The sequence below is a fragment of the Anolis carolinensis genome, chromosome 3 (genome assembly GCF_035594765.1).
Source record: "Anolis carolinensis isolate JA03-04 chromosome 3, rAnoCar3.1.pri, whole genome shotgun sequence".
Taxonomy (NCBI): domain Eukaryota; kingdom Metazoa; phylum Chordata; class Lepidosauria; order Squamata; family Dactyloidae; genus Anolis; species Anolis carolinensis.
In genome coordinates, this window is record NC_085843.1 from 191,786,321 (window position 1) to 191,804,796 (window position 18,476).

An 18,476-nucleotide genomic window follows, 5' to 3' on the forward strand; every position below is an offset into this window, starting at 1 on the left:
AGACCGAAACGTCTCAGGTTCAAATCCGGGGAGCGGAGTGAGTGCCCGCTGTTAGCTCCAGCTTCTGCCAACCTAGCAGTTCGAAAACATGCAAATGTGAGTAGATCAACAGGTACCGCTCTGGCGGGAAGGTGTTCCATGCAGTCATGCCAGCCACATGACCTTGGAGGTGTCTACAGACAACACCGGCTCTTCGGCTTAGAAATGGAGATGAGCACCAACCCGCAGAGTCAGACACGACTGGATTTAACATCATGGGAAACGTTGTTGTATGTCTTTTGGGCTGTGTGGCCATGTTCCAGAAGTATTCTCTCCTGACCTTTCGCCCACATCTATGGCAGGCATCCTCAGAGGTTGTGAGGCATGGAGAGACTAGGCAAGGAAGGTAAATATATATCTGTGGAGAGTCCAGGGTGTGACAAGAGTCCTTTGTCAGTTGGAAGCCAGCGTTAATGTTGCAATTAATCACCCTAATTAGCATTGGAAAGGTTTGTCTCTTGCCTGGGGGGCATCCTTTGTTCAGAGTCATTAGCCGTCCCTGGGGCTCCTCTGCCCTCAGAGTGTTGCTTCCCATCTACTGTTCTGATTTTTGAGTTTTTTAATACTGGTAGCCAGATTTTGTTCATTTTCATGGTTTCTTCCTTTCTGTTGAAGTTGTCCACATGCTTGTAGATTTCAATGGCTTCTCTGTGTAGTCTGACATGATAGTTGTTGGAGTGGTCAAGCACACACCCTGGACTCTCCACAGATATATATTTACCTTCCTTGCCTAGTTTCTCCATGCCTCACAACCTCTGAGGATGCCTGCCATAGATGTGGGCGAAACGTCAGGAGAGAATACTTCTGGAGCATGGCCACACAGCCCGAAAGACATACAACAACCCTGTCAGGGGAAACCTTTACCTTTACTAAATAAAAAACATCACTCAGAAAACAGGGTTGTTGTGTGTTTTCCGGGCGGTATGGCCATGTTCCAGAAGTATTCTCTCCTGAGGTTTCGCCCACATCTATGGCAGGCATCCTCAGAGGTTGCGAGGTATATGAGGATGTCTGCCACAGATGAAGCGAAACGTTAGGAGAGAATTCTTCTGGAACATGGCCATACCGCCCGGAAAACACACAACAACTCTGTTATTTCGGCCATGAAAGCCTTGGGCAACACTCAGAAAACAGGTGAATATTTTGCCACCTCACTTTCTGTCCCAATTTTGGAAAATTTGGAATACATGGATCGGTGAGAAAGCTCCAGAGGAGAGACACCTTCTGCCTATGGTAATTCTTTCAGGAGCGAATTTCCCCTCCTAGGGGTAGGTTTTTCCTGTTGTAACTCGGGGAGCGTCTGTTGGTAAACCTCTAGGGAAAGGAAGGAAAGCTTGGAGCAGAGAGGGTATCCTGGGCGGGGAGGGCTGGGGAATCCCTCGGGAAGGATCCCCTCTCCTGCCTGTTTTCGGGCATTCCTTCTTTCGGAGGCCAAGCGGAGAATCCGCCTCTGCCTGCTGGTGGGGGCAGCGCCGGGCTCCTCCTCCTCCTCCTTCTCTTCGCCTTCCTCGGCTCATTCATTCGGCGCCGTGGCGGGGTCTCGGCGGGCGCTGTCTGCGGCGGTGGCGGGGCTCTGGCATGGACTCGCTGCCTTCGCGCACCCGCCAGCCAGAGCCGTTTCTTGGTCCATCCCAGCTGAAGCAGACTTTCCCATGGCACTCGCCGCCCGGCTCTGAAGCCGCTGCCGCTCCGTGGCCCCTGCCTCCGCTGGACGCCGCCGCCGCCTCCTCCTCCTCTCTCGGGACCGAACCATGCGGGAGCTCGCCCTCGAGGTCGGCGTCCGCGTCCTCCTCTTCGGCGTCTTCGTGTAAGTGGCCCAACTCTCCCCCCCCCTCTCTTTCTCTCTTTCTTTCCCTCCTTCCTTCCCTCCCTCTCTCAGGTGGGTCGCTTGCAGCACCTCCTGAAAGCCTCAACTTTGGAGAGAGCTTGGGTTGCGGCTCAGCCTCGAGTTTATTATTCAATGTATTCAAGCTCGCCCCATAGTTATAAAGGGAAGCTAAGGATGGAGAGAGGCTGGGTTGCCTCTAACCCTAGAGTTGGTTATTCAATGTGTTCGAGCTCATCGCATAGTTGTAATGGGCTGTTAAGGATGGTACAGCGGAGCTAAGGATGGAGAGAGATAGAATCATAGAATCATAGAATAGTAGAGTTGGAAGAGACCTCATGGGCCATCCAGTCCAACCCCCTGCCAAGAAGCAGGAAATTGCATTCAAAGCACCTCCGACAGATGGCCATCCAGCATCTGTTTAAAAGCCTCCAAAGAAGGAGCCTCCACCACAGTCTGGGGGAGAGAGTTCCCCCAGGGGAGCTAAGGAAGCAGAGAGATTGGTTTGCCTCTCACCCCAGACTTTATTTCTCAATGTATTCAAGCTCCCCTCATAGTTGGAAAGGGGAGTTAAGGATAGAGAGAGACTCACCCTGGAGTTTGTTTTTCAATGTGCTCAAGCTCGCCCCATAGTTATGAAGGGGAGCTAAGTATGGAGATACTGGGTTGCCTCTAACCCTAGAGTTGGTTATTCAGTGTGTTCAAGCTCACCCCATACATAGTTGTAATGGGCAACTAGAATGGAGAGAGATTGGGTTGCCTCTAACCCTAGAGTTGGTTATTCAATGTGTTTAAGCTCGTCCCATAGTTATGAAGGGGAGCTAAGGATGGAGAGAGGCTGGGTTGCCTCTAACCTTAGATCTGGTTATTCAGTGTGTTCAAGCTCACACCATAGTTGGAATGGGGAACTAGGATGGAGAGAGGTTGTATTGCCTGAAACCCTAGAGTTTGTTTTTCAGTGTGTTCAAGCTCATCCCATAGTTGTAATGGGCATCAAGGATGGTAAAGGGGAGCTAAGGATGGAGAGAGATTGGGTTGCCTCTCACCCCAGAGTTTATTTTTAGTGTATTCAAGCTCACCCCATAGTTGTAAAGGGGAGCTAAGTATGGAGAGAGACTGGGTTGCCTCTAACCCTAGAGTTGGTTATTCACTGTGTTCAAGTTCAGCCCATAATTGTTATGGGCAGTTAAAGATGGTAAAGGGGAACAAGGATGGAGAGAGATTGGGTTGCCTCTCACCCCAGAGTTTATTTTTAGTGTATTCAAGCTCACCCCATAGTTGTAAAGGGGAGCTAAGGATGGAGAGAGACTGGGCTGCCTCTAACCCTAGAGTTGGTTATTCACTGTGTTCAAGCTCACCCCATAGTTGTCATGGGCAGTTAAGGATGGTAAAGGGGAGCAAGGATGGAGAGAGACTGGGTTGCCTCTAACCCTAGAGTTGGTTATTCAATGTGTTCAAGCTCACCCCATAGTTGTAAAGGGGAGTTGGATGGAGAGAGATTGGGTTGCCTCTAACCCTAGAGTTTGTTTTTCAGTGTGCTCAAGCTCACCCCATAGTTATGAAGGGGAGCTAAGGATGGAGAGAGATTGGGTTGCCTCTGACCCTAGAGTTGGTTATTCAATGTGTTCAGGCTCAACCCATAGTTGTAATGGGGAGCTAAGGGTGGTACAGGGGAGCTGAGGATGGAGAGAGATTGGGTTGCCTCTCACCCCAGAGTTTATTTCTAGTGTATTCAAGCTCACCCCATAGTTGTGAAGGGGAGCTAGGATGGAGAGAGATTGGGTTGCTTCTCACTCTACAGCTGATTATTCAGTATGTTCAAACCATAGCTTATTTTGTCAATGCATTCATGCTAGCTCCATAGTTGTAAAGGAGAGCTAAGGATGGAAAGTGGTTGGGTTGCTTCTCATCCCAGAGTTTATTTCTCAATGTATTCAAGCTCACCCCATAGTTGGGAGCCAAGGATGGAGAGAGACTCACCCTAGAGTTTATTTTTCAGTGTGTTCAAGTTCACCTCATAGTTATAAGGGGGAGCGAAGGATGGAGAGAGGCTAGGGGCCCTTCCACACAACCCTATATTCCAGTATATCGAGGCAAAAAATCCCACATTATCTGAGGTGTGGACTCAGATAACCCAGTTCAAAGCAGATATTGTGGGATTTTCTGCCTTGATATTCTGAGATATAGGGCTGTATGGAAGGGCCCTGGGTTGCTTCTTACCCTAGAGTTTATTTTTCAGTGTATTCAAGTTTGCCCCATAGTTATAAAGGGGAGCTAAGGCTGGAGAGAGGTTTGGTTGCCTCTAACCCTAGAGTTGGTTATTCAATGTGTTCAAACTATAGCTTATTTTTTCAATGTATTCATGCTAGCCCCATAGTTATAAAAGGGAGCAAAGTATAGAGAGAGGTTAGGTTGTTTCTAAGCCTAGAGTTTATTTTTCTGTTTATTCAAACTATATTTAAGTCTCTTTTGAGAGAGAGAAGAAGCGAAGAGGATGATAATACATTCAAATCAGCTCCATAGTTATAGCTGGAAAGAAAGGTGGAGAGAGAGCTTGGGTTGCTGTTCACCCTAGAATGTATTTTTCAATGTAATCAAACAATAGCTTATTTTTCCAATGTATTCAAGCTAGCTCCGTTGTTATAAAGGGGAGCTAAGGATGAAGGGGAGTTGAGTTCATCCTAACCCTAGAGTTTAATTCTATGTGTATTCAAACTATATTTGATTCTCTTTTGAGAGAGAGAGAGAGAGAGAAAGCAGGATACTCCTACTAATAATAATATTTTAATGTATTCAGATTAGCCCTATGCAGGTGAAAGGAAAGTGGTTGGGTTGCTGCTAACTCTAGAGTTTGTTTTTTAATGTGTTCAAACTATAACTTATTTTTCAATACATTTAAGCTAGACCCCCTAGTTATAAAGGGAGCTGAAGAGGGAGAGAAGTTGCTTTGCTGCTCACCCTAGAGTTTATTTTTCAATGTCTTCAAACTATATTTGTGTCTCTTTTGAGAGAGAGAGAAAAGTGGAATACTGATACTACTATTACTCTTAATGTTGTCAAGGTAGTCCAATTGTTTTGGGGAAAGGAAAGGTGGAGAGAGCTTTATTTTTCTATGTACTCAGACTATATTTCAGTCCCTGTTGAGAGAAAGAAAAAGTAGGATGATGACAATAACGATGATGATGCATTAAACTAGCTCCATAGTTGTAGGGGGAAAGGAAAGGCAGAGAGAGTTTGGATTGCTGGTCACCATATAGTTTCTTTTAATATATATATATATTCAAACTATAACTCCTTTTAAATATATTTAAAGGAGTCTCATAGTGGTAAGGGGGAGCTAAAGGTGGAGAGAGATGAAATTGCTGCCAACTCTTTAGTGAATTTTTCTGTGTATCCAAACTATATATTTTAATGTATTCAAACTAGCCCCACAGTTGTAGAGGGAAGAAACAGTGGAGGAATCTTGGTTTGTCATCATCATCATTATTAATATTATTATCATTGTCTTCACTATCATAATCATTAACATTATCTGGACTCAATCTACTCCTATAATTGTAGGCAGTAGGCATATGTGATCCAGGAAAAAAATGGTTCTAAACTCTCTTCGAAAGTTGGGGGCGCTGGCGCTTCGTTTCTTAAGTCATTTCCGAATTTTGAGGACAAAAAGTTCAAATCTTTCCGAAACTTCTGAATCTTCATATGTACCTCGTTAATGGCGGATGCGCATGTGCATGAAAGAAAACATTATTGTCAATGGGGAAACTTGAGGGGCTTCTCTCTCCCTCATTTTTTGAGCTATCCTAATGAAACTTGCTACAATGGTAGAACACATTTACCCCTGTTAGCTCACCAAATCTAACAATGTTTGACTTATGTTCAGATTTTTGGCAAATTTTCAAAGTTATATATATATTTTTAATAATAACAAAAATCTGTTCCTGGTTTGAAAGTGTTATTTCCTGTTTTTCTGGGTTGTCTTTACTTTAAAAGTCATTGTTCTACTTCAGAAACATTGTTTTTGTAGCTGAAACTTTGTTAAATTTGTGGAGAGAGACTCAACAACCATAATGTGCTATTTATAGAACAATGTCCCTTGCACAAAGAATTTTTTTTGGCAGTGTAATAAAGTTTTGCCATGTTTCTATGACAGAACCAATTTGGAAATGACATTTATCACACAGGAACAGAAATCATAGTGCACTATCAAATCACTCCTGACAAATGGCCATCCGCCTCTGAATAAGGAAACCTGTTTCTGGTTTTAAAGTGTTATTTCCTGTTTCATTGGGTTTTCTGGGTCTGAGTGTGTGACTTGTCCAAGATCACCCAGTGGGTTTCCATGGCTGAGTGGGGAATCAAGCCCCAACCGTAGTCCAACTCTCAAACCACTACACTACACCATGCTGTCTCAAAACGGGCCCTCTGCTAGCGAGGAGGGAATGCTCAGGAGTGGGTTTGTTCCTATGGAGCTGATATTTAGCCCGCTTTTAACCAGGAGGGAAAACGCTCAGGGGTAGGTTTCTTCCTGTGGGGCTGATATTAAGCCCGCTTCTAACCAGGAGGGAAAACAGGAGTGGGTTTCTTCCTATGGGGCTGATATTAAGCCTGCTGCTAACCAGGAGGAAAAATGTTCAGGACTGGGTTTCTTCCTATGGGGCTGATATTAGGCCTGATGCTAGCCACCAGCCACTGGAGAGAAAATGCTCTTCCCTTTCTGCCAAGACCCTACTGTATTACTGTATTTTTTGTTCTGGTCTTGCTGCAGCCACTGTATACAGAGTCTCCCTGCACCACTGCTGATTTTCTTTTAATTGGATGAGACTCTTCATTTAGAGATTCCCATTCATTATAATTGCAAAGAATCTCATACATCTGTGCTGGGTGATTTTCACTAGGTGTTTGGCTTTTATAATACACTAGGTGTTTGGCTTTTATAATAATCAGGAGACAATGAGAAACTGTTGCTAGTTCTCATCTTTTAAAAAGAACAACTCAGGTGTGCAGGATGGCAAGGCCAGGGAGCTTGTTTCCTTGCCCTTCATGTACGTGTTGCATAACTTAACTTCAAAGTGATGCAGGGCCAAATATAGCCAAAGGAATTCTTAAAAACTCTGGGAGGAAGAAACCTATGTTGCACATAAGATTATTTATTTATTTATCATGTCAGAAGCAAATTGGGAATACAGTTATAATGTGTAGAAAAACCACAAACAAAATTAAAAACTTTGCATTATATTAAATTTCCTTTGACGAGAAGCTGGCCACTTCAAATGCCTCTGGTGTCTCTGTAAGAAGGTCCTCCATAAGGTATACAGTAGAGTCTGGCTTAGCTAACCTTTGCTTATCCAACTTTCTGTATTATCCAATGCAGTTTGCCTCCCACCCAGATCCACAGCTGTTTTTCTAGGCAGCAACACGCAGTGGACCAATACGCCCAACAACAACACAAGTGCAGCCACACTCCCAAACAAGTGGAAGACTTGTTGTAAAACATGACGTTTTTGGTGCTTAATCTGTAAAATCATAAAGTAATTTGACGTTTAATAGGCTTTTCCTTAATTCCTCCTTATTATCCAACATTTTTGCTTATCCAACATTCTGCCGGCCTGTTTATGTTGGATAAGTGAGACTCTACTGCAGTACCTTTAAGGTTGGCTCTACACTGTCATATAATGCAGTTTCAGAATGTGAATCAATTGCATTGAACTGGATTATATAAGTCTAGACCAGGGGTCCCCAAACTAAGGCCCGTGAGTCAAATGTGGCCCTCCAAGGTCATTTACCTGGCCCCTGTCCTAAACTTTAGACTTAGGGTTGACCTAAGTCTGAAATGACTTGAAGGCACACAACAACAAAAATCCCAATTTTGGACTATTTCATCATAGTCTGGCCCCTCAACAATCTGAGGGACCGTGAACCAGTCCTCCACTTAAAAAGTTTGAGGACCCTTGGTCTAGACTGTCGTATAATGCACTTCAATGCATTAAATCCACATTCTGAAATTGCTTTATATGGCAGTGTAGATCAAGCCCAAGACCAAGTGAAACAGAGCTTTTGTGGACTCCAGTCCACTTCATCAAATGCAAGGACAGTCAACCCCCCACATTCATTGGAGTTAGGGGCACAGAACCCCAATGAGAGTGAAAAACCATGACTAGACAACTTGGTGTTTTTTTATCTGAGATAACATTGCTGAGGAATGTCTAGCTTGATTCTGTGGTTGATTGTCATTGGAAAATGATAGTAGAATCGCACTGGAGGACCTAGAGCAGTGGTTCTCAACCTGTGGGTCCCCAGATGTTTTGGTCTTCAACTGTAAGAAATCCTATCAGCTGGTAAACTGACTGGGATTTATGAGAGCTGTAGGCCAAAACACCTGGGGACACACAGGTTGAGAATCACTGAACTAGAGATTTCTAAAGTGTTCTTTCTAAAACTCTTTAGATCTGCTAACATAATTGGAGAAAATTGATCATAGAATCACACAGGAGAACCTAGAGTTTCCTAGACAGAACATTTCAATCACATTTGCAACTAATCGAATCCTCAAAACTCAAAACCACAAACATTGAGGGACAACTGTATATTGAGCTGGGAAAACAAAACAAAACAAGGAGTTTCACTGCTTCACTCTTAATTCTGCATAGCGTTTTCTTGGAATAGATAAACTACCTTTTAGCAGCTGTTTACTCACAACAAGCACATTTACCTGTCATGGAACTAAACTGAAACCATATGGAAGTCTCATTCTATTTATTGTCTGCATTGTGGACTGGGTTCTGAGGGACATGTTTTTCTGGTAGAAAAGTAAAAGTGTAATGTGTATTTTTAAAAATAAATTCATGCTGGGGTATTGTAAGTGATGTGTATATATTTGAATCTTACGCTTGTATGTTTCAAATAATTAAAAGAATCTTAAAGTCTTTCTGGATGTATTTTTCATTATCTTATTCAAATGACTGCATGTGAGGTTTCCCCCTATCCTTTATGTGGTTAATCTCTTAATGACAACCTTGATTCTCTAAATGTGCTAATAATAAAACTTACAGTGCTATGTTCTTAGGATTAACTTGTTATTTACAAGTCCACATTGGTAGCACTGTTTTAGGCTATAAAACACTGTTGGTTTGGTGGGGCATATTTTTTCATTTATGTTCTGTGCATTGGTAGAGCTTCTCTTCTGAGAACATGTTGAAGACAGTGGTGTTTTATTGCCAAGCAGAGCAGCTGGAAGTGAGATGTGGAGGGGTAAAGGCTAAGGATTTCACTTTCTATGGATGCTCTCCTTTTAAAAAATCCATTTAGCATCAGAGACAGAGTCCTGTGCATTTCTACTCAGTCTTATTCATGTGTGTTCAAAATTAAGTCCCATTGAAACATTGAATGTACTTTGATGGATGACCTCATCAGATTGTAATCATTAGAGTCCTAGACTCATTTTATGGAATTAAGATCAATTAAGATCATACATCATGCTATAGTTATAGGCCTAATTGTGCACCTTGCCTGCAGCTAGTGGTTCTGCTTAGTAAAGCACATTGCTATATGCATGAGATGTATCCACAAGTTTTTATGTTGATTAGAAGAGCATAGCTCTCCTTTGCTAAATGGTGCATGTGTGTTTGCACCTGGAGTGCAAGATGTGGAATCTATTTTGACTTGAGAGCAAGAAAACAATGGGAAATTCCACACTGCAGCTCTGCTAAAATGCAATACAGTAGAGTCTCATCCAAGCTTCGCTTATCCAAGCCTTTGGATAATCCAAGCCATTTTTGTAGTCAATGTTTTCAATATATCGTGATATTTTGGTGCTAAATTCACAAATACAGTAATTACTACATAGCATTACTGTGTATTGAACTACTTTTTCTGTCAAATTTGTCATGATGTTTTGGTGCTTAATTTGTAAAATCATAACCTAATTTGATGTTTAATAGGCTTTTCCTTAATCCCTCCTTATTATCCAAGATATTCACTTATCCAAGCTTTTGCCGGCCCGTTTTGCTTGGATAAGTGAGACTCTACTATATTAGGATTAGTCCAATTCCTCCCACAAGATGTGGGTGGAAGGAGACACCAACCAATAATCTAAATTAAATCTCTGTGGGTTTGGACCATGGAGTTAACTGATAGAAGTTCATGACACATTCTTGTATTAGCTACCAGAGTATATGCTCCTCTTAAATCTTGGAAGTACAGTAGAGTCTCACTTATCCAACATAAACGGGCCGGCAGAATGTTGGATAAGCGAATATGTTGGATAATAAGGAGGCATTAAGGAAAAGCCTATTAAACATCAAATTAGGTTATAATTTTACAAATGAAGCACCAAAACATCATGTTATACAACAAATTTGACACAAAAAGTAGTTCAATACGCAGTAATGCTATGTAGTAATTACTGTATTTATGAATTTAGCACCAAAATATCACGATGTATTGAAAACATTGACTACAAAAATGTGTTGGATAATCCAGAACATTGGATAAGCGAGTGTTGGATAAGTGAGACTCTACTGTATTACCAGTGAAGGGATGGAGGTAGTTGTTGGAGTCCAGATGTTGTTGGACTACAGTTACTATCATCTCTCACCACTAGCTATGTTGGTTTGAGTTTATTAGAAGACCATACATTTCACATCCTTGCTACCCAGGCTGGAAGATGGCAAAATCTATGGGAGCAAGATTGTTGCTGTATTAAAATGATAACTTTGTGTGGCAGGCCAATTCTTATTCCAGAGATGCTTGTTGTGCCTTCAGTTCTGTGGAAGTTCTGGAAACTTTAATCTGGATATTAGAGTTGTGCAATCTGGGTAAACCTTGATCCGTTCCATGTCCCAGCTTTTGGGGAGATGGTGGCGGGGTATAAATAAAGTTTTATTATTTTATTATTATTTTGGTGGGGGGCCTGATTCAATTTCTGGGAGCCTCCCAAATTCTGGAGGGCAGATATCTGTTTTCACTCTGGGGTGCCGAAAGACTCATTTTCTATTAGCCCATGATGGGGGAGCACTTCCCAGGCCTCCTTTCCCATCATTTTAGGCATTTAAGTTGTTTCTACTCTAGGGGAAAGGTGCTGCAGGCAGGAGCCTGTACTTTCTCTCTTGGGCCTGCATGCCACACACACTTTCCAAGGCATTTAAAGGAGGCAAGTTCTTAAAGCTGTTTCTTACTCTAGAGGAGTGGTGCTGCAGGGAGGCTCCAACACTAAGGAGGCTTCTTGTTCTTAAAGCTGTTTTTCTACTCTAGAGGAGAGGCGCTCAGCTGCAGGCAGGCACATGCTTTAAAGAGGCAAGTTCTTACCTTCTACTATAGAAGAGAGGCACTGCAGGCAGATGTCTGTGCTTTCTTCCCTGGACCTGCATGCCACACGTAATTTCCAAGGCATTTAAAGGAGACAAGTTCTTAAAGCTGTTTCTTACTCTAGAGGAGAGGCTCTGCAGGTAGGCACCTGCACTTTCTCTCCCGGGCGAGCATGCCACATGCACTTTCCAAGGCATTTTAATGAGGCTTCCTACTTCCAGGTAAGGAAGAGTGATGACCTTCTGGAGCTTTTTATCCTCCCTGGGCTTCCTTTAAAAAAGTTGGATTTTTTTCCTGGCATACTTCAATCTCCTTTCTGCTTTGGGTTTAATGCTTCCTTACAGCTGTTTCTACTTTCTGTTCTAGAGGAGAGGTAACTGGTAACAGTTTTCAGGAAATTAGGGTTTTCTTTTTGTTTGCTGGGGGATTAATAAAAAAAATTAAACTGTGATGCCGAAAAGCAGAGGAGGAGCTGTGATCAGCTCTCACTTGCTTTCATTGTGGATGGGTTTTTGTACTGGGAGGGCCCTTCCAATTTTGTGCTCCCAAAGGTACCAGATGTGCCGCAGGTACCGGAGGAAATGCGATTAATGCACAACTCTACTGGATATAAAGAGCTTTGACATGCTGTGTCTTAGTGCTAGTGTTGGCAACTTCTGGTTGGTAGAGGTTTGCTCAGCGAATATTGATATCTGGTAGCTACTGAGCTAGAATGGTCCTTCTATGCTTGACTGTAGTCTAGGAAAGAAAGAATGAGTTGCAGTCTAGCCAGCATGAAGACGAAAGGTGGTACAGTATAATTTTTGTATGGGACTGGTATTTGTGGTTTCATTTACCCACATCCTCTATAGGCATTTCCTAGGTCCTCCAGTATGACTCTATGTGTACTTGCTCCAGACATTAGCCATAAATTTATGTTGGATGATCTAGTGATACCCAGAGAGGTGTCCTCTCTTGGCATTTCCCAGGTCCTCCTGTATGACCCTATGGTATGGTTCTACCAGGATTTGACCACACTGAAAGATTTTGTGATACCTAGAGAAATGTCCTCTGATTCATCTCCATGGTATGCTTCTCCTGGACATTGTTTGTTCATTGAGGTCGATATTACTTGTGGTTTGTGTTAAGTTGGAGCCTATTTTGCACAAAATATGCACATTTTTTGCTCAGTAAACAATTTTTTGTGTAACAAAAATAGGTTTTCCCCCATAAAATAATATTTTTGCATAAAAAAAATGCTGCACAGAGAATGCTGTTTCCCTGCAAAACAACCACATTGGAATTTTGCACACAAAAAATCTGAATTTGTGAAGATTCTCTTCAGTCCAGGCTTCTTCTTGCTAGGGTTTCTCAACACTCAAATATTTGTTTTTTGACAAATTTTTCAAAAACAGTCAACCCTCCACATTTACATTTTTTGACTTTTGTACATTTGATCAATGGATTTGATTAAAATGTTATCTCTATAAATCTTTTGAGTCCCTCATTACAGTTCTGTAGTTAACTTCTGGGAGAAATTGACCATATAGTTGTGATGTACCTAGAAATTCCTAGAGACCTGTACCCATAGTTAAAAACAGGTAATATCTTCACGTAAAGAATACGGTCTGCTACGGAGCTAAAGCTCTCTCCTTTGTGACTGGTTTTTTATTTGTTTACATAACAAATGTGCATTCCTAAATAAAAATAATCACAAATATCTCCATGACTTTCTCCAACTTTTGTGATTTTCCTTGAAATTTTATCAATTTGATAATTGATAGGTGAAAATCATACTAGGTAAGTTGTCATGTTCTGGAAGGAAGGAATAAGTATATGGCGTATCTACAGGTTGAACTTGTTGGTTATGTTGGAATTGCAATACAGTATGACTCCAGCATCCATGGGGAACACACACCAAGATCTGCTTTGAATACATAGAACCATGGATAAAAAAAACTATATTTTGATAATTCTTGAGTTGGACGCATACATAGAATTTCTCTAGAGGATTTAGAGAGGCCCACAACCTCTGAGGGGTGGGGGGTTTGAGGGCAGATAAGTAATGGATATTGAATCAATGGTTAAAGGGGTCATATGGCGCAAACTGTTAATTAGTGCCTGATATCTCTAATAATCTCGTATTTATAACACGTGATTTGTATTGTGCTTGATTGATTAATTTTTAGATGAATAAAGCCTTAAAAGATTCCCTCTGATACATTTTATTAAAAAAATGAACAATGCCTCATCAGTGTGATAGTCTCCTGTTAAGGCATTTTTAATACAAGCTGCCCCATGTAACTTAGTAAAACTAATAAAGTATAACATAAGACCAGAATTTGTGCTTGGATTCCTTCATTATAGAAATGACACATCACTAAATATGGGTGTAGGTGACATAATTTCAATGATAATTACAATATATGATGTGAAAGGTTGCTTCTTAGCAGAGTACAGAATCAAAACAAAGAGATACATAGTTCTTGTTTTCACCGAGGCTCATGCTGACAATTGCTAAGGTTTCCATGAGCTAATTATCACAGGGTTTACACATGGATTTATACCAGCATCTTTCTGTTGTGTCATATGCTGCACTAGCAATGTGTGACTTTGCGCTGATAGGTGGTGAGTAAATGTCATCGAGTTTATAAAATTCAGTTGTTACCCAAACATCCTGGCTCAAAAAAGGAGCCATGTGTTTCTTTGTTTTAACTTATCTCATGATAATGTGTTTGTATTTTACTGTGCACTTTTCTAATATGCTCCCTTTGCTATAGGTTTCTCTTTATACAAAAGTTTTGTGTGCATATTTCCCTGCGTTACAAAAGCAAGCTTATGTCCATTTTTCAGACAAAAACATTTTGAGTTGCATTTAACATTTTCATTCAACATGAACTCCTGCCCTTTCCTGACTTGTAGTTTATTTCCAATGATGAAAAAAATTAAAGATACATGCAAATTTTAATTAATAGCCCACAGATAGCACAAATTAATTTTAAAAGCCACTCAATGTCTTACAAGTAACCCCAAGCCATGAACAGGTGCCAATAATATCATAAAACTCCTGAATAATTATGTAATGATAAAATTGAGGTTTATTGTGAAACAAACAAGCTCAGACAAGCCTTGGAGAGGAGGTCAGGTCTTTTGTTTTATTAATAATTTATATTGCCCAAATGTGTCACGACCCAGGCTGCAGAGCACCAATAACCATACACAGAGACCAGAATCTATCTAATATCTTTATTAAGGAAATATATAAAGTTAATAAAAACAAGTATAGGAAATAGTCCAGAAGTAGACCTTTCAGGAAAGGTCAAAATTAGTCCAAAAAAGCAATGTCCAATATGAAATATTAAGGTCCAAAGTTGTAATCCAATAACCGAAACACTCACTTGCCAAGCAAGTGAGGGGAGATGACAAGGTCCTTTAGTCCATGAACTTGAGCAAGGCTAGGAAATAACTTGATTCTTGGCACACAAAGCTTGATTCAAGGCAACAAGGAAACGAGGAGCAAGAACAAGATCCGTGGTAATTACTTGGCGAGGTCCGGAAAACAAGGCAAGATCCGGGGAGAAAACAAGGCTGAGAACGAAGGCTTGGAACAGGAACAAAGGCTTGAAAACAGGAGTAGCTGTTCACACACGCTGCTCCGGTAGCTGACGAATTGACTCCGCAAGATTCCTTCGGGAGCAAGGAACCTAAATAGGCCTCGTTTTCCCACCAGAGAACACTTCTCTGGGGAATCAGAAACGAAAGTCAATCTCTGTGTCCAAATGTATGACTCCCTAAAATTTCTCATGGCAGCAGGCTTAATCATCTGAATGCTTTGCTGCAATTCTCAAACTCCTGCGATTAGCTTGTTGCACTCCTTTTTGCTGGAGATAATAATTACGGCGCGAAAAAGGGGGAGAACTCGACTCAGGGCTTGTTTGGCAGATTTCTGGAAGACAAGCCTCCTGCAGGTGCAAAGGCTCAATTTCTGGCTGGGATAGTTCCTTTTCTGGCTGAAATGGTGGAAAACCCAAGTTTTCCTCTTCATCATTCACAACAGCACTAGGAACGGGACTACATGGCCCATGAGTCATCACACTATCCCCCTCCTCAAGCCCCCTCTCAAACTGGGACTCTCTCCCCGAGGCGCGAGGCCGCGGCTTGGCGGGATAGGTCAGATGGAAGCGGCGGGCTAAATCTGGGGCATGGACTGTGGAAGCGTCTTCCCAAGAGCGTTCCTCGGGACCAAAACCCACCCAGTCAATGAGATATTGTAGGCGGCGGCGGTGAAAGCGAGAATCCAAAATGTCCTGAACCTCGAATTCCTCCTCCCCATCCACCAAAACAGGAGTGGGGGCCGGACGGTCTGCATCAGGGCGCACACCTTCCGCCGGAAGTAGCAGAGAGCGATGAAACACTGGATGAATGCGCATAGAGCGCGGAAGTTGGAGTTTGAAAGTCACGGGGTTAAGTTGCGCCACCACTGGGTAGGGCCCAATGAAACGGGCATCTAATTTCCGGCAAGGGCGATGGGAGGGCAAAAAGCGAGTGGACAGAAGAACCCGGTCTCCTACCTTGATTTCGGGGCCCGGCTGGCGATGTTTGTCAGCGTGGCGTTTATAGTCCTCCTTGGCTTGGTCCAGTTGCTGGAGCAAAAGTTGTTGCACCGCTGTGAGTTCCTGCAGCCAGTCCTCTGCTGCGGGAACTTCTGAGGTTTCAATGACAGGAGGAAAGAAACGTGGATGGAAGCCGTAGTTTGCAAAGAACGGGGTTTCTTTAGTTGAAGCCTGGACCCCATTGTTGTAGGCAAACTCTGACAGCGGTAACAGGGAAACCCAATTGTCCTGCTGGTAGTTCACATAACAGCGAAGGTATTGTTCCAAAGTGGCATTGGTGCGCTCAGTTTGCCCATCCGTTTGGGGATGGTGAGCCGAAGATAAATGAGAGTCTATGCCCAATAGTTTTTGTAGTGCTTTCCAGAACCGAGAGGTGAATTGGGACCCACGGTCTGTGACCAAACTCTTGGGCAATCCATGTAATCTGAAAACATGTTGAAGGAATAGATCTGCAGTCTCTTTGGCCGTGGGAAGGCCATCACAGGGAATGAAATGGGCTAACTTGGTAAAAAGGTCCACCACCACTAGGATCGTGGTGAATCCGCAGGAAGGTGGTAGATCAGTGATAAAATCCGCAGAGATTATTTCCCATGGGTGGGATGGGGTAGGGAGGGGATGCAGAAGCCCTGAGGGTCTTTCCCTTCTTGTCTTGGAGCGCTGGCATACTGGGCAGGTGTTGACATATTTCTCCACATCCTTGCGGACCTTGGGCCACCAGAAGTCTCTTAGGATCAAATGCATGGTTTTGAATAGTCCGAAATGCCCTGCTGGCTTGCAGTCATGACACAGACGAAGTGCTTTTTCCCTGCCCGGTCCTGGGGGGATGTAAACATGATTTCTATAGCAAAGTAGCCCATCCTTGAGCGAAAAGGGAAAACGTAGCCCTTGGCGAAGTTGGTCTTGTGCCCAAGCATCTGCTTGCTGACTAGCCCTGATTTCCTGAGCACAAAGGGGGCCTGGAGTAGAGGGAGTTGATTCAATGGGAGTGGATTTGGTGTTTCCCACTGTGAGCGTGGCAAAGTTCTCGGGTTGTAGCAGCTGGGACTCAAAGGTCTCCTTGCGCCCTGCAGCGTATTCCGGTTTCCGTGACAGGGCATCTGCTTGCTTGGTCTGGGCTGGGGTTACATAATGAATTTGGAAGTTAAAACGTTCAAAGAATAAAGCCCAGCGTTGTTGCCTCTGATTTAGCTTGCGGGCAGTTCTTAGATGCTCTAGATTCCGATGATCAGTATGGACTTCAATGGGATATTTGGCCCCTTCTAACCAATGTCTCCAAGTTTCAAAGGCTGCCTTTATGGCCAAAAGTTCTTTTTCCCAAATAGTGTAATTTCTCTCTGGTGCAGTCAATTGACGGGAATAAAAGGCACAAGGATGGAGATGATCTCCCACTGGTTGTAGGAGTACAGCCCCAATCGCCACATCGGAGGCGTCCGCCTGCACGACAAAAGGGGTTTCAGGATCTGGATGCTGAAGGATTGGCTGGGACGTGAATAATTTCTTTAGTTGCTGGAAACCTTTCTCTGCTTGATCTGTCCAGCGGAAAGGCTGTTTCCCACGGATGCAGCTGGTGATTGGGTCAGACCAGCGGGCAAAGTCTGGAATGAACTTGCGGTAGTAGTTCGCGAACCCCAAGAATCGTTGCACCTCTTTCTTGTTGGTTGGCGCCCGCCATTCCAATACTGCTGTGACCTTTGCCGGGTCCATGGTGAGCCCTAGTGGCGAGACACGATATCCCAGGAAATCTACCTCTTGTAGATCAAAAGCGCATTTTTCCAACTTGGCATAAAGTCCGTGGTCCCGCAATCGTTGTAACACCATTCTGACGTGATTCTCATGTTCTGATTGTGATCTAGAAAACACCAAAAAATCGTCCAGGTAGATAATCAGGAACCGATCTAGATAATCCTGAAAGATATCGTTGACAAAATGCTGGAACGTTGCGGGAGCTCCACATAAACCGAAATTCATAACCAGGGTTTCGAATAAACCGAATTTTGTCTGGAAGGCAGTCTTCCACTCGTCCCCTTCCCTGATGCGAACTAGATTATAAGCTCCTCGAAGATCCAGTTTGGTGTAAACTTTAGCCCCTCGAAGCCGGTCTAAGAGGTCTGAGATCAAAGGCAGGGGATACCGGTTTCGTTTAGTGATATTGTTCAATGCTCTATAGTCCACCACCAAGCGTAGGTCCCCTGACTTCTTTTTCACAAACATCACTGGGGAAGCGGCTGGGGATTGAGAGGGTCTGATAAACCCCTTGCGGAGGTTTGTCTCTAAGAACTCCCTGAGAGCTTCTTGCTCTGGTTCAGTCAGGGAGTAGAGGTGTCCTCGCGGAATCGGGGCCCCCTCCACCAAGTCAATGGCACAGTCATAAGGTCTATGTGGGGGTAGTCTCTCGGCTTCTTTTTCATTGAATACATCCCAATATTCTGAGTACTTCTTGGGCAAGGTGATGATGGGTTCAGCGTCTGTGGCATGGCATACCTTGGCTACAAGGCAATGGTTTTGGCAATATTTTGAAGCAAACTGCAGTTCTCTGTTGGACCAGGAGATGCTTGGGTCGTGGAGTGTCAGCCATGGAATTCCCAAAATCACAGGGAAGTGGGGAACCTCGGTAACAAAGAAGGAAATCTCTTCCATGTGTTCCCTTATCCACATTCTGGTGGGTTCCGACCACTGGCTTACTGGACCTGTCTTGAGGGGGCGGCCATCGATGG

At 43.3% G+C, this 18,476-nt stretch overlaps 1 protein-coding gene across 2 annotated transcripts in view; it reads left to right on the forward strand.

Moving 5' to 3' along the window:
• Positions 1-1,119: 1,119 nt before the first annotated feature.
• plpp4 (phospholipid phosphatase 4) overlaps positions 1,120-18,476 on the forward strand; it is a 166,932-nt gene continuing 149,575 nt past the window's right edge. The window contains exon 1 of one of the 2 annotated variants that reach the window (XM_008106787.3): positions 1,120-1,846. In XM_008106787.3, the coding sequence (XP_008104994.1) occupies positions 1,791-1,846 (56 nt within the window). In that variant the 5' untranslated portion in view covers positions 1,120-1,790. Of the gene's footprint in view, positions 1,847-10,376; positions 11,392-18,476 lie in introns of those variants that run through there. The other variant, XM_016992244.2, reaches the window with a different exon arrangement.